Genomic DNA, 16,964 nt, shown 5'->3' on the forward strand with positions numbered 1-16,964 from the left:
TTCTGCATCTCTCCTTGTTAACACCCTTGCCCGCATTTCTTGTTCCACCATCTTTAGCCAAGTCTTTCTCGGTCTTCCCCGTCCTCTGCTTCCTTCTACATTCATTTCCACCACTCTTCTCAACCAGTCACTTTCATCCTTCCTCAACACATGACCAAACCATCTCAACCTGTTCCTCTTCACAGCATCAATCACAGGCTCTATTCCCATCATCTTTCGCAATTCATCATTTGTCTTCCTTTCTCTCAACGATACTCCGCACATCCGTCGAACCATTCGCATTTCCACCCTTTCCAACCTTCGTTGCTGCTCTACGTTCATTACCCATGTCTCGCTCCCATAAATCATAACACTTCTCACACATGCAGCATACACCTTTCCCTTCAGCTTCAACGACACTCCCCTCATCATCAGCACGCCACTCAGTTCCCGAAACTTCTTCCATGCACATCTCACTCGAGCAACCGTTGCCAAGTCTGATCCACCTTCTCCATTCAGCATGTCTCCGAGGTAGCAAAATGTTTTCACACCTTCCAGCTTCACGCCGTCTCCAAGATCCAACTCAACATTTCCTCCATCTGCAGCTCCCTCTGTGCACACCTTACATTTGAATGTAGCTGCCACACTGGTAAATGACCCTCTCAGACCACTACATTTTTGATGAACCCACTCAGCGCACATTGTACATTGAATGGAGTTCACTCCGACACCCTTCCTACACACAGCACAGGGCCACTTCCCAGTTCTTTCCACCTCACCACATGCTTTACCACTTGCCATCACCTTCGTCTTTCCGATATTCACCTTCAGACCTTTTGTCTCCATACATTCTTCCACGTGTTCATCTTTTCCTTCAGTCCATCCATACTTTCCGCAATCAACACCAGATCATCTGCATACAACAACTCCCACGGTAAACCCTCCTTTACGTTCTGAGCCAGCACCTCCATCACAGCTACAAATAGTAGTGGACTTAGTACCGACCCCTGATGCACTCCCACCTTCACCTCAAACTAACCACTGTTCCCGTCCTTCGTCCTTACAGCTGTGCGCGCTCTTTTGTACATTGCCATCACTACTCTGATCAGCCATTACTCCACTCCTAACTTCCTCAATGCCCATGTCAATACTTTGCATGGTACCCTATCGAATGCTTCCTCATTGTTGTATGTATTGTTATATTTGTGTATTGTTGTATGTATTGTTATATTTGTGTATTGTTGTATGTATTGTTATATTTGTGTATTGTTGTATGTATTGTTATGTTGGAACCCATCTGTGGATCGGTCCCATCGGCCGATGGGTCTGACCCATCTGTGGATGCACGAGAAATGACAATGCAGACCCATCGGCTGATGGGTCTGCGCCATCTGCGGATGTGTTGTTCACCTTGAAGGAATGTGTATGCATCAATGGTGGATGAGTATGTTTATTTGAAATGTTTATTCAAATATATTTTTGAAATTATTTTTGAAATTTGAAATTTGAAATGTTTATAAAGCAGTCCGTGACATGTGGTTTGTCGATAACCATTTGTCGATAAGATAAAAATAAGATAATGTCGCTCCATTTAAAAACGCTGGTCTACTTCGCTGGTGGCACTGGCAGACTCAGCTCTCCATTGTTTATATAGCAATTCCTGGCATTTTATATAGCAACACATTCCTTCCGATGGGTCTGCATTGTCATTTCTCGTGCATCCACAGATGGGTCAGACCCATCGGCCGATGGGACCGATCCACAGATGGGTTCCAACAGTTATATTTGTGTATTGTTGTATGTATTGTTATATTTATGTATTGTTGGATGCATTGCTATAATTGTGTATTGTTGGATGTATTGTTATATTTGTGTATTGTTGTATGTGTTGTTATATTTGTGTATTGTTGGATGCATTACTATAATTGTGTATTGTTTTGTGTGTATTGTTATGTGTGTATTGGTATATTATATATTATATTATAGATGGTCTACCAAGGAAAGATCATGCCCTATGGTGAGGCCTGTAAACTTAACAGACTGAATCTCTTCCAATGGTTGACTGTGGAAATCGATAATTGGGTTTATTCGACAATCATTGTGGAGAGAGACAGTAAGAATGTGAATAAAGAGTGTAGTGTGTAATAAATCCTTCATGCTAGATGTAGTTCACTTGTGGTACATTAGTGTTTACAATATGTGCTTGATTGTACGAATGTATTCCTTCCACAGGAGCTGACTATAAAACAGCATTTCTACCTGTAACAACAAGTTACGATTATGATGCCCCTCTATCGGAAGCAGGCGACCCTACTGACAAGTTGTTTGCCATTCGGGATGTGATTCGCAAGGTGTTTACTTTCTTCAAATTCCTTGAGTGCAGATCACACAGGTGAATGTGGATCCTGACTGTTCAACCTTGTGTTGCAGTACATTGACGAACCCATGGACCCCATGCCTTCACCAGGATTGAAATATCCTTATGGATTTGTACCGATGAGACTGGTAAGTACCGGTGAGGCTGGTTAATACTGATTAAACTGGTTAATACCGATGAGATTGGTAAGTACCGTTGAGTCTGGTAAATACTGGTGAGGCTGGTAAGTACTGGTGAGACTGGTAAATACTAGTGAGACTGGTAAATACTGATGAGACTGGTAAATACTGGTGAGACTGGTAAACACCGGTAAGTACTGATGAGACTGGTTAATACTGATGAGATTGGTAAGTACCGGTGAGTCTGGTAAATACGGGTGAGACTGGTAAATACTGGTGAGACTGGTAAATACTGGTGAGACTGGTAAATACTGGTGAGACTGGTAAATACTGGTGAGACTGGTAAGTACCAGTGAGACTGGAAAATACTGGTGAGAATCGTCAGTACTGGTGAGTGGTAAACACCGGTAAGTACTGATGAGACTGGTTAATACTGATGAGATTGGTAAGTACCGGTGAGTCTGGTAAATACGGGTGAGACTCTTAAGTACTGGTGAGACTGGTAAATACTGGTGAGACTGGTAAATACTGGTGTGACTGGTAAGTACCTGTGAGACTGGTAAATATTGGTGAGAATCATAAGTACTGGTGAGACTCATAAGTACTGGTGAGACTGGTAAGTACTTGTGAGAATGGTAAGTACTGGTGAGTCTGGTAAATACTGGTGAAATGAGTAAATACTGGTGAGACTGGTAAATACTGGTGAGACTGGTAAGTACCGATGAGTCTGGTAAATAATGGTGAGACTGGTAAATACTGGTGAGACTGGTAAGTACCGGTGAGTCTGGTAAATACTGGTGAGACTGTTCAATACTGGTGAGTCTGGTAAATACTGGTGAGACTGGTAAATTCTGGTAAGTATCGGTGAGTCTGGTAAATACTGGTGAGACTGGTAAATACTGGTGAGACTGGTAAGTACTGGTGAGTCTGGTAAATACTGGTGAGACTGTTAAGTACTGGTGAGTCTGGTAAATACTGGTGAGACTGGTAAATACTGGTGAGACTGGTAAGTACCGGTGAGACTGTTAAATACTGGTAAGTACCGGTGAGACTGTTAAATACTGGTAAGTACCGGTGAGACTGGTAAATACTGGTGAGACTGGTAAGTACTGGTGAGACTGGTAAATACTGGTGAGACTGGTAAATACTGGTGAGACTGGTGAGACTGGTAAGTACCGGTGAGTCTGGTAAATACTGGTGAGACTGGTAAATACTGGTGAGACTGTTAAGTACTGGTGAGTCTGGTAAATTCTGGTGAGACTGGTAAATACTGGTGAGACTGGTAAGTACCGGTGAGACTGTTAAATACTGGTAAGTACCGGTGAGACTGTTAAATACTGGTAAGTACCGGTGAGACTGTTAAATACTGGTAAGTACCGGTGAGACTGGTAAATACTGGTGAGACTGGTAAGTACTGGTGAGACTGGTAAATACTGGTGAGACTGGTAAATACTGGTGAGACTGGTGAGACTGGTAAGTACCGGTGAGTCTGGTAAATACTGGTGAGACTGGTAAATACTGGTGAGACTGGTAAGTACCGGTGAGTCTGGTAAATATTGGTGAGACTGGTAAATACTGGTGAGACTGGTAAGCACCGGTGAGGCTGGTAACTACCTGTAAATACCGGCGAGACTAATAAATACCAATGATTACCAATCCATTTACCTGTAGTTTTGTACATCATGTAATGCTCATTGAACAGCTTCAGATGTTACAGTGACAAAATCCATCTTTCTAGCTAAATCAAAAATCAATGAAGACAATAATGATTCACTCTGCTGGTTGCATCATTACCTATACGAGCAGTGTACCCACCATATTGATGGGTCAGGTTTGCGCATAACATGCTGAAAAATGTATTGGTGTGTTTTGCAAGAGGACCATCGAGGTTTGTGTGGTGTATGTCTAATAGTTATGGTCATAACTCTATAATAGTTATTGTCAGAGGGGATTAAAGGGTCAAAACTCTAAAGCAGTGGTTTTTAAACCTTTTTGGCCCTCGTCCCCCTAACGAGCTGATCTCTGACCCAACGCCCCACCCCCTTGATGTTTAAGTGTACTGAATGTTATTATAGGTCATTAAATGTAAAATCAATACAACAACAAAACAAAGACATCTCCCAACGAGATGGTATTCATGGAATGCTAACCCCGTGCAGTCTTGAGAAGGACTTGGTACGAGTCAACTCTTCTGTTGTTTTTTTTGTTTTTTTTATTCCAGGGCTTGGTTTAATTCACATTGCAAATTTTGAGCGGACGATATCAAATGATCATGTAACATTGGGTAAAGTTTCAATTTCCTCCGCTGAATGGTTTTCAGTGTGCACTCTTAACAAAATGCAAACATGTACACACATACATACGTATTGCTGAACCACACTTTTCGCTTTGCGCGTGCAGAGTAAAAATCACTCATAGAGCAACAATTGGCAAAACAGAACAAAGTAGAACGGCACTTGGTAGAGCTCATACCTCTGCCAGGCTGAACAGTAAACGTTTTGTATCCCACTGAGAGGCCGGATACAACAACAACAACAACAACAACAACCACAACAAGCATTTTAAGGCCATTTTCCCTGCTAGAGCAGGGGTTAGCCTTGCGGTCCCCATGACAATCTTCTCTATTTTGCCCTATTTTCTGCATCTCTCCTCGTTAACTCCTTTGCCCGCATTTCTTCTTCCACCATCTTTAGCCAAGTCTTTCTCGGTCTTCCCCGTCCTCTACTCCCTTCTACATTCATTTCCATCACTCTTCTCAACCAGTCACTTTCATACTTCCTCAACACATGACCAAACCATCTCAACCTGTTCCTCTTCACAGCATCAATCACAGGCTCTATTCCCATCATCTTTCGCAATTCATCATTTGTCTTCCTCTCTTTCAACGATACTCCGCACATCCACCGAACCATTCGCATTTACACCCTTTCCAGCCTTCGTTGCTGCTCTACGTTCATTACCCATGTGTCGCTCCCATAAATCATAACACTTCTCACACATGCAGCATACACCTTTCCCTTCAGCTTTAACGACACTCCCCTCCTTATCGCATGCCACTCAGTTCCCGAAACTTCTTCCATGCACATCTCACTCTTCGGCAACCATTGCCGAGTCTGATCCACCTTCTCCATTCAGCATGTCTCCGAGGTAGCAAAATGTTTTCACACCTTCCAGCTTCACGCCGTCTCCAAGATCCAACTCAACATTTCCTCCATATGCAGCTCCCTCTGTGCACACCTTACATTTGAATGTAGCTGCCACATTGGTTTATGACCCTCTCAGACCACTACATTTTTGATGAACACACTCAGCGCACATTGTACATTGAATGGAGTTCACTCCGACACCCTTCCTGCACACAGCACAGGGCCACTTCCCAGTTCTTTCCACCTCACCACATGCTTTACCACTTGCCATCACCTTCGTCTTTCCGATATTCACCTTCAGACCTTTTGTCTCCAAACACTCCTTCCACTTGTTCATCTTTTCCTTCAGTCCATCCATACTTTCCACAATCAACACCAGATCATCTGCATACAACAACTCCCACGGTAAACCCTCCTTTACGTTCTGAGCAAGCACCTCCATCACAGCTACAAATAGTAGTGGACTTAGTACCGACCCCTGATGCACTCCCACCTTCACCTCAAACTCACCACTGTTCCCGTCATTCGTCCTTTCAGCTGTGCGCGCTCTTTTATACATTGCCATCACTACTCTGATCAACCATTCCTCCACTCCTAACTTCCTCAATGCCCATGTCAATACTTCGTGTGGAACCCTATCGAATGCTTTCTCCACATCAGCAAACCCAAGAAACAACTTCTCCTCTTCTCCATGTACTTCTCCTGCAACTGCCTCACAATAAAGAGCACGTCTGTCGTTCCTCTTCCTGGCATAAATCCAAACTGCATTTCGTCGATCTTCATCTTCTTCCTTATCCTCCTCTCCAACACCCTTTCCAATACCTTCATTCTATGCCCCAATAACTTTATCACTCGGTATGAGCCACACTCCAGAGGGTCACCTTTCCCCTTGTATAGAGGGACGAGGGTACTCAGTTCCCAATCCACTGGAATGCGGCCTTCTTTCACCACCAGATTGCAGATCTCTGTCATTCTCTTCCCACCCCAACTTCCTGCTGCCTTCAACATATCTCCCACAACTTCCGTCGGCCCTACCGCTTTTCTACTCTTCATTGCTTTTATCGCTTCCTCAACTTCCTTCTCAGTTATCTTCTCTACCGGTCCTAAAACTGGGTTACTCTCTATATTGCCATCCCATTCATTCTCTGTATTCAACAGCATTTCCATATATCTTTTCCATCTTCCTTTAATTCCATCTGGGTCCACAACGATTTGTCCCACTTCATCCTTCAAGCATCTCACCCCCATCACATCACACCTCTCTTTCGCTATCTGCTTTGCAATCCTGAATACCGCTCTCTGACCCTCTTCTGAATCCAAGCGTTCTCCGAACATTTTCCTACATGCCTCCTGCACCTTTGCTACCTCTTTCTTTGCAGCCTTCCGGGCTGCCTTATAACTTTCATGCTCTGCTTTTTCTTCTCCCGTACCCTTCGCCTTCTGCCAATCCTTGAACTTCTTCGTCTTCTCGTCAATCCTCTTTCCAACTTCATCATCCCACCACCATGTTTCCGAGTGCCTCGGTGGTCCTATTGTCCATCCACATACCTCACCAACGGCTCCCAACAGACTATCTTTCATTGACATCCAACCACTTTCAAGCTCAACCACATCATCCTCTGCCCTAGTCAGCCTCTCTTTTAATGCCTCCCATACTGTCACCTCTTTCAACCTCCACATCTTCATTCTCGGTTGGTACTTCGCCCGCCGAGCTCTCCTCGCACCTTTCACCCTTATGTCGCAGACAACCAAGTGGTGCTGTGAAACAGCCTCCTCCCCAGGGATCACCTTTGTGTCCCGGAGGTGCCCCCTATCACGCCTATGCACCATCAGGTAGTCAACGGTTGTCGTCGACCCACCTGACGTGTATGTAACAAGCTTATTATCCTCTTTCTGGAACTGAGTATTACAAATCAACAAATCAGCTCCATCAGCAAACTCCAAAATCCTTTCACCTTCTCCATTTCTCACACCATATCCGTAACCCCCATGAACTCCCTCAAAACCGTCCATACTCCTTCCCACATGTCCATTTAGGTCTCCTCCTACCACAACAACTTCCTCAGACAGAGACAGTGGTAACATACAAACAAACAGACAGACAGTGCTAATATACAAATAGACAGATAGAGACAGTGGTAACACACAAAAAATAGACAGAGAGTGCTAATATACAAATAGACAGATAGAGACAGTGGTAACATGCAAACAAATAGACAGACAGTGGTAACAAACAAATAGACAGCTGTCACAGACAAATAAACAGACAGAGAGACAGTGGTCACAAACAAACAAACAAACAAACAGACAGATAGTGGTTAGGGTGCATCAAACGCCCCATGATTTTCAAAAAGTTGTTGTATTTTAATGTCTATTCCCTCAAATGTTACACTTGTTGGTAGAAGTATGTATGCAAAAAATAGATGAAATCAGAGGTGGTCCTGGGTGGCCACCGGCCACTTTTATATATTTAGGGCCATTTAGGGCCACAGCTAAACTACTTTACAAGATAATGTAAAATTAACTACAAGATAATGTAAAATTAACCATTATACCTATATACAAAAGTAAAGTCCTACTTTTACTAAATGCCTAATATCAAACAGTTAAAACAACCTTACATGTCAATGTAAAATTAACCAAAATCGTTCTTCATATTACAAAGTTGTAGTACAGTGTTGTAGTATTGTACTTTCATTGATTAAAAGTTTGAAAATGTATTAAGCACAACGCCAATGTCACTACTCCAACTTTGCTCGTTTCCGCAAATTTGGCCTCGCTTTGCGGTCACATTCAACCACTTGAAGAAGATTTTGGAAGTGGTCTTCTCTTCTTGCAGTTGAGACAAAATCAGTTGCGAGCTTTACTGCTCTCTCCGCAGGGTCATTCACAACATTAAGCCCATCCACAATGGACTTGGCTGCCTTGAAGTGCTCATTGTTCTGCCAAGTGTCAACATCCTCTGTTAGGAAGGTCATATCTAGGTGAAGAAGGTTTACTGTAAACCACGAGTCCTCGTTCACAAGATCAGCCAGGGTTGTCGCTTCTGTAATTTTTGGAAATGACGGTTTGCCATATCCAGAACCGTAGCGGTGTTTTGGAGTGCTTGGCATTTCATCTGGTTGTATGGCCAGTAACACATCTGCAAGGGCACGACGATCCTTTTGAGGAATTGCATTGCTGAACAGTGCCAAAACAACCAGTTCTGGGGTTAAATACCACAAATGTCTATCAAAGGCTTTCACAGCGCTGACTGAAATGGTTGAGTTGACAGCTTTATAGTTGAGCAGAGTCTTGTAAAAGCACAAATCAAACCATGGGGCATTTGAAGCAGACTGACATATGAGCCACCAATCACAATAAATATAAACAACAAAAACAACAAACTCCTTCAGTTTTTTCTGTTGATGTTGTGTTGTTACAGTTCCTCGAGGTAGTAGAGAAATTTACTCTTCAAGTAGGCATATTTTGATGGAATAAAGAATCTTTGACATCCACCTTGCTTTATGCATGGCCCCTGGTCTGTGGAGTGTTCCTTGTTTTGTGACATCATCATCGAGGACTACCTGGCAGAGTTGTGCCATTTCCTTGTAGTCTTCCCTACAGTATGAAGCGCTTGTGCGGATTGTGCTTAAAACCTTGTTTTTGCAGGATAAAAGCAGCTGTTGTGCATAGTCATTGTACATGGAAATGTCAATTTTGGTTAAACTTTCATTCTTTGCATGCGATATGCGTTCCCAATTCTTCTGGAATTTTTGGAACAAAGATACTTCTGGAGACTTTGATGCCTCAATTTTGAGAACGTCAAACACATGATCCAGGATTACCTCTCCAACATGATGGCGACATGCACACCACAGAAGAGCACGGTCCAGTTTTGATTGAATGGTAACACAGGCAGCTGTAACGTGTCCAGTGTTTGATGCTGTTGTGTCAAAACATAAGTTGACAACTGATTGTTTGCACTTCCATGAATGTAGATACGTGTAAGTGTGCTCGGCAATGATGTCACCTGATGACCTATCACTTCCAGGAGGATATCTAGCCACCCCCAGTAGCTTTACATCAGTGGCATTCCCAACCAACACTGGCAATCTTTCTTCCTTGACATTCTTGTTTGTGAGCGTTGGTATCTGCTTGCCATCCCAGTGAAGTGTTGCAGCTGTTGGGGCGATCCAATTTTCTTGAATATCTTTGGCGATAGCACTTGTTATTGATCGTCGAGCCTTATCAGCAGTTGAGTACGACTTGGCCACACGACGTGGATCACCTCCTGCCTCTTGAATTACAGCTTTGGTGAGCGCAACCTGTTGAACAGGAGTTATGTTTAGTCGAGTAGCAACAGACACAACTGAATGTCTTTTCAGAATATCATGAGGAATAAAGGCAGATGTACCTGCATATGTTGATCTGTGGTGACTACGCTTCCTTTGAAACTCTGGAATCGCCTCTTCTTCAGTTTCTTCCAAGCTATCTGCAGAGTCACTATCATCAGAGCATACAGAACTAATTGTCATCTCTTGTACACTGGATGATTCATGACGTTCTCGTCTTGAAGCTTCCGCTAAGAGGCGTTTTTCTTTTCTATGATCTTTATCAACTTTCTTCTTGTCAACACCACCAAATGAGGCTACTCTGTCAGATTTCATTGACTCTAAAAATACTCTATCTTCCTCATTCTTAATGTTTGTCATTGCATCTTTTGTCCATACACCAAAGGTCTTATCAAGACGTTCATTCATGGTTTGCAACTTAGCCAAAGTGCTTGGAGATTCTCGGCGAGAAACAGGTATTTGACGCAATTTGTTATTGTCATTAAGAAGGTCAAGTATTAGTTTGCAGCATTGATGGTCTGAAAGCATAGGAATATTTGCTTTAGTGTAGAATTTTTTCAGCTGGATAAGGACGATGCTGGCAGATTTCCATTTCAGTGGCTGAGTTTGTTTGCCTTCACATATTTCTTTCTGGATGTACCACATCACGCATCGAAGAACCTGCCGGCAAGTTGGGAGGCGGACTCCTGTCAATGTACCATCTGCTTCTGTAAAAGCATTGCCAAGACCAAAAATGGCACTTGCTAATCTGGTCTTCTTATCTGCCATCTGAAAGAAAATAAAGGATATTATTAGACTACTAGTATGGGACCCACGATTAGACCTCCGATTTCATTCATGTAAAAATACAAACTAATTATCAAACCATCGTTTTTTGCATAAAATTGTTATATTTGTATTCCTCTCATCAAGACCTTCAATTTGATACCAAACATGACTAGGTTTGGGTGTAAAATAACAAAATCAAACATTTTTACATAGTGCGGCCCCGAAAATGGCCCTAAATATATAAAAGTGGCCGGTGGCCACCCAGGACCACCTCTGATTTCATTTATTTTTTGCATACATACTTCTACCAACAAGTGTAACATTTGAGAGAATAGACATTAAAATCCAAGAACCTAAGGGCGTTTGATGCACCCTAATAGTGGTCACAGATAAACAAACAAAGAGATAGATCGTGGTCCCAGACATACAGGCAGACAGACAGTGGTCACGTACAAATAAACAAACAGACAGATAGTGGTCCCAGACATACAGGTGGACAGACAGTGGTCACATACAAACAAACAGACAGTGGTCACATATAAACAAACAGACAGTGGTCACATACAAACAAACAGACAGACAGTGGTCACATACAAACAAAGACAGACAGTGGTCACATACAAACAAATAGACAGACAGTGGTCACAGACAAATAGACAGACAGTGGTCACAGACAAATAGACAGACAGTGGTCACAGACAAATAGACAGACAGTGGTCACAAACAGACAGACAGTGGTCCCAGACATACAGGCAGACAGACAGTGGTGATATACCAACAAACATAGAGACAGTGGTCACAGTCAGACTTGGACCCTGTTGTTGGGCCTTCGTGTGGTCACGCATCGTGGTTTATTTTATGTTCACCTTCGTGTGGTCACGCATCGTGGTTTATTTGTATGTTCATCTTTGTGTGGTCATGCATCGTGGTTTATTTGTATGTTCACCTTGGTGTGGTCATGCATCGTGGTTTATTTTATGTTCACCTTCGTGTGGTCATGCATCGTGGTTTATTTGTATGTTCACCTTGGTGTGGTCATGCATCGTGGTTTATTTGTATGTTCACCTTGGTGTGGTCATGCATCGTGGTTTATTTTATGTTCACCTTCGTGTGGTCACGCATCGTGGTTTATTTGTATGTTCATCTTTGTGTGGTCATGCATCATGGTTTATTTTATGTTCACATTGGTGTGGTCATGCATCGTGGTTTATTTGTATGTTCATCTTTGTGTGGTCATGCATCATGGTTTATTTTATGTTCACCTTGGTGTGGTCATGCATCATGGTTTATTTGTATGTTCATCTTTGTGTGGTCATGCATCGTGGTTTATTTGTATGTTCACCTTGGTGTGGTCATGCATCGTGGTTTATTTTATGTTCACCTTCGTGTGGTCATGCATCATGGTTTATTTGTATGTTCACCTTGGTGTGGTCATGCATCGTGGTTTATTTGTATGTTCACCTTGGTGTGGTCATGCATCATGGTTTATTTTATGTTCACCTTCGTGTGGTCACGCATCGTGGTTTATTTGTATGTTCATCTTTGTGTGGTCATGCATCGTGGTTTATTTTATGTTCACCTTCGTGTGGTCACGCATCGTGGTTTATTTGTATGTTCATCTTTGTGTGGTCATGCATCATGGTTTATTTTATGTTCACCTTCGTGTGGTCACGCATCGTGGTTTATTTGTATGTTCATCTTTGTGTGGTCATGCATCATGGTTTATTTTATGTTCACATTGGTGTGGTCATGCATCATGGTTTATTTGTATGTTCACCTTGGTGTGGTCATGCATCGTGGTTTATTTGTATGTTCACCTTGGTGTGGTCATGCATCGTGGTTTATTTGTATGTTCACAGTACAAGGAAGTTATCGAACTGCTTCCTTTTCTGGCTCCGTATCCACCAGTGAAGAGCAAGTTCCCAATTGACTTTGAGCAGATGAAACAGGTGAGATGTTTCAACTCGTTCTCACATCAATGTGCTTTACGTGAAACAATACACATACTCTGGTTTCACTTCATACTTTTACTGTACTTAAGTTTATTTTCACACCTTGAGCTGTACCTTCCACTTTTGATGGTACAGTAGTTGAAGGGTTTAATCACTGTATCAATAAAGCTGAAGTGAGTAACCTTCCTCAGGTGTTTATCAACCTGTGCCCACGTGTCATGCAGAGCCATGGCTTCCTGCTCTACCAGACAAGCCTTCCAAAGGCCTTTGACGTTCATACTCCCCTGAAGAGTGCTGGCATACACGACCGGGCCTACGTCACCATTAACGGTGTACGTCATTGCACAAACATTAGTGCGAAGCGATTTGATTTGCGTAAAATGATTTCGATTTGGTGCAGCACAAGTTGTCGATGGTGTTGATTTTGTGATTGGTCCATATACATTTGCAGACCTTCCAGGGAGTCCTGGAGCGGGATGGAGTGAGCACCGTGAATGTGTGTGGTCCGAAGGGGGCTCGCCTTGACCTGCTGGTAGAAAATATGGGAAGGATTGGATTCGGACATCAAATCCATGAACACAAGGTTCACGTTTTCCTTTGTTTCATCCTGTGTGTACATTCCCCTGGTACTCGAGGGTTGCTTGATTTAGGTTGTCCTAAAATATTTAAAGGTCCGTTCCAAAAGAACAAAATTAATAGACGTAGTCACAGTGCAACTGACATTCAGACAATACGTAATTAAGGGATATATAATTATTTATGTATGAGGCCCCTAACCCACCGAGGAGAGTTTTCCACACCACACGGACGGATGTTAAGCCGGGTGTTCCGTCTGCTGGCATGCTGAATGAGAGTCTGGCCCTCAGCATCTCCAGCCAAATGTCAGGCCTGTCAGACCACTGTCTCTCTGTTTGTTTGTATGTGACCACTGTCTGCCTGTATGTCTGGGACCACTATCTGTCTGTTTGTTTATTTGTCTGCGACCACTATCTGTCTGTTTGTTTATTTGTCTGGGACCACTATCTGTCTGTTTGTTTATTTGTCTGGGACCACTATCTGTCTGTTTGTTTATTTGTCTGCGACCACGGTCTGTCTGTTTGTTTGTATGTGAACACTGTCTTTCTGTTTGTTTGTATGTGCCACTGTCTGCCTGAGACCACTATCTGTCTGTTTGTTTATTTGTCTGGGACCACTATCTGTCTGTTTGTTTATTTGTCTGGGACCACTATCTGTCTGTTTGTTTATTTGTCTGGGACCACTATCTGTCTGTTTGTTTATTTGTCTGGGACCACTCTCTGTCTGTTTGTTTATTTGTCTGCGACCACGGTCTGTCTGTTTGTTTGTATGTGACCACTGTCTGTCTGTTTGTTTGTATGTGACCACTGTCTGTTTATTTGTATGTGACCACTGTCTGTCTGTTTGTTTGTATGTGCCACTGTCTGTTTATTTGTATGTGACCACTGTCTATCTGTTTGTTTGTATGTGACCACTGTCTGTTTATTTGTATGTGACCACTGTCTGTCTGTTTGTTTGTATGTGCCACTGTCTGTTTATTTGTATGTGACCACTGTCTGTTTATTTGTATGTGACCACTGTCTGTCTGTTTGTTTGTATGTGACCACTGTCTGTTTATTTCTTTGTGACCACTGTCTGTCTGTTTGTTTGTATGTGCCACTGTCTGCCTGTTTGTTTGTATGTGACCACTGTCTGTCTGTTTCTTTGTATGTGACCACTGTCTGTTTGTTTGTTTGTATGTGACCACTGTCTGTTTATTTGTATGTGACCACTGTCTGTTTGTTTGTATGTGACCACTGTCTGTCTGTTTGTTTGTATGTGACCACTGTCTGTCTGTTTGCTTGTGACCACTGTCTGTCTGTTTGCTTGTGACCACTGTCTGCCTGTATGATTGGGACCACTATCTGTCTGTTTGTTTATTTGTCTTGGTCCACTATCTGTCTGTTTGTTTATTTGTCTGTGACCACGGTCTGTCTATTTGTTTGTATGTGACCACTATCTGTCTGTTTGTTTATTTGTCTGGGACCACTATCTGTCTGTTTGTTTATTTGTCTGGGACCACGGTCTGTCTATTTGTTTGTATGTGACCACTATCTGTCTGTTTGTTTATTTGTCTGGGACCTCTATCTATCTGTTTGTTTGTTTGTCTGCGACCACAGTCTGTCTATTTGTTTGTCTGGGACCACTATCTGTCTGTTTGTTTATTTGTTTGGGACCACTATCTGTCTGTTTGTTTATTTGTCTGTGACCACTGTCTGTCTGTTTGTTTTTATGTGACCACTGTCTGTCTGTTTGTGACCACTGTCTGTTTGTTTGTTTGTGACCACTTTTTTCTGTTTGTTTGTATTTGACCACTGTCTGTTTGTTCTGTTTGTATGTGGCCACTCTATGTCTGCCTGTATGCCTGGGACCACTATCTGTCTGTTTGTTTATTTGTCTGCGACCACTGTCTGTCTGTTTGTTTGTTTGTGACCACTGTCTGTTTGTTTGTTTGTATGTGACCACTGTCTGTTTGGGACCACTATCTGTCTGTTTGTTTATTTGTACGTGACCACTGTCTGTCTGGGACCATTATCTGTCTGTTTGTTCATTTGTCTGTGACCACTGTCTGCCAGCTGGTTCCCGAAAGACTTGGGCCAAGGATACCTGGTGGTGGAACGAATGGCCAACACCTTAAGGTGGTATAATTGGAGGAGGAAGACACATTAATCTCATTTTCTGTAACAACCTCATGGCAAGAACATCATCCATTATACTCTTCCCTTTCTGTCACACGACCTCAGTTTGGTTAATTGATTAGTATTGACTAGCAGAAGTACCCGGCATTGCCGGGCGGGGGAGGGGAGGGGGGAGGGGAGGGGAGGGGAACGGGGGGGAGGGGAGAAGAGGGGGAGGGGGAAGGGGAGAAGAGGGGGAGGGGGAGAGGGGAGAAGAGGGGGGGATGGGGAGGGTGAGGGATGGGAAGGGGTGGGAGGGGGAGGGGTTAAGGGGGGAGGGGAGAGGGGTAGGGGGAGGGGCGGGGAAGGGGGGGGGAGGGGGAGGGGTAAGGGGGGAGGGGGAGGGGGGAGCGGGAGGGGGGAGGTTACATTACACCGATTTACATTGAAAACTGCTGAAATATGTACGCAACTTCAACTTAGCACAGTTTAGTAAATACTCGAGATAAATCCATGCGGTAAAAGATTGCTGAGAGTTGCTAAGACCTACGACTTAGAAATTCCACCTGGACACACTTCAGGGGGCACTTTCAAAGGGGAGGTGTGCTTATTCTTTCTAAAAAATATTTTAGGTGTGGTATAGACACGATATTTGCATGCATCGGTTTCAAAAATCGAGCAAATATGGTAAATATTACTCACGTGAAACCAGGATCCGTCTCGGTGGTAGCCATGAGTGTGTAGATGTCACATGATCAGTCATGAAGAGTGGTTAAGTCCAAAATATGGCATACCATGGCATAAAAACGATTTGCCCGCAAAGCATTGCACCGCAAAGGCGGTCACAGGGTGCCATGCACAGCGTGACGTAAGTAGTGCGCGCAGCGCCCCTGGCGGAATTACCGGTCCCTATCAAAGACATTTAATTCATATCGCACAAAATCGACAAAAATCGACACAAAACACGATCGCTTTTCGCTCTGAATTACGTGCAAACGTGTGACGGAAATCACCATCGCCCAGCATCGAATGCCAACCAAGATGGCGCCCGGTAACTGCATCTCCACCTATGTGGAGTGAATGGCAATGGTCACATCACGTGATCGCTATGAGCGAATCAGTCTAGCGGCGGATGGAACATCACGTGATCGCTCTGAGCGAATCAGCGAGCTGCTCGCACTGGCTGAGATTAGCGGGTACTTCGCTGAAATGCGCTGAGGTAAATATGAATAAAAAATATGGATCTCGTCAAATATTGTTTCGGCCATGTTCGTCCCAGGCTCAATGGCCATGTCTATGCCAAACATCAAGCAGGTGAGCCTCTCCGTTTCGGAGTCTATCGGTAACATTACACACACACACACACACACACACACACACACACACACACACACACACACACACACACACACACACACACACACACACACACACACACACAAACTGTGTTTTATATATATCGATAAAGATAATGTAGAAATAAAATAATTGATTATACTCTAGGACGCCTCAAAGCATTAAAAAATTATTTTGTTCCCACATTCGGTTCCATTTATCATTTCCTACCGTCAAGACATCGTAGCCAAATGACCCGGTTCGGTCCATAAGCCACACAAG

At 43.3% G+C, this 16,964-nt stretch overlaps 1 protein-coding gene across 2 annotated transcripts in view; it reads left to right on the plus strand.

Annotated features, from left to right (window-relative positions):
- LOC137433753 (beta-galactosidase) overlaps positions 1–16,964 on the plus strand; it is a 119,834-nt gene that overhangs the window by 69,152 nt on the left and 33,718 nt on the right. For both annotated transcript variants that reach the window (XM_068126031.2, XM_068126029.2), the window contains exons 10-14: positions 2,212–2,330; positions 2,410–2,484; positions 12,583–12,672; positions 12,900–13,007; positions 13,127–13,258. In XM_068126031.2, the coding sequence (XP_067982132.2) occupies positions 2,212–2,330; positions 2,410–2,484; positions 12,583–12,672; positions 12,900–13,007; positions 13,127–13,258 (524 nt within the window). The remainder of the gene's footprint in view (positions 1–2,211; positions 2,331–2,409; positions 2,485–12,582; positions 12,673–12,899; positions 13,008–13,126; positions 13,259–16,964) is intronic.

This window comes from Myxine glutinosa, chromosome 10 (assembly GCF_964187855.1).
Source record: "Myxine glutinosa chromosome 10, kmMyxGlut1.1, whole genome shotgun sequence".
In the NCBI taxonomy this organism is placed as follows: domain Eukaryota; kingdom Metazoa; phylum Chordata; class Myxini; order Myxiniformes; family Myxinidae; genus Myxine; species Myxine glutinosa.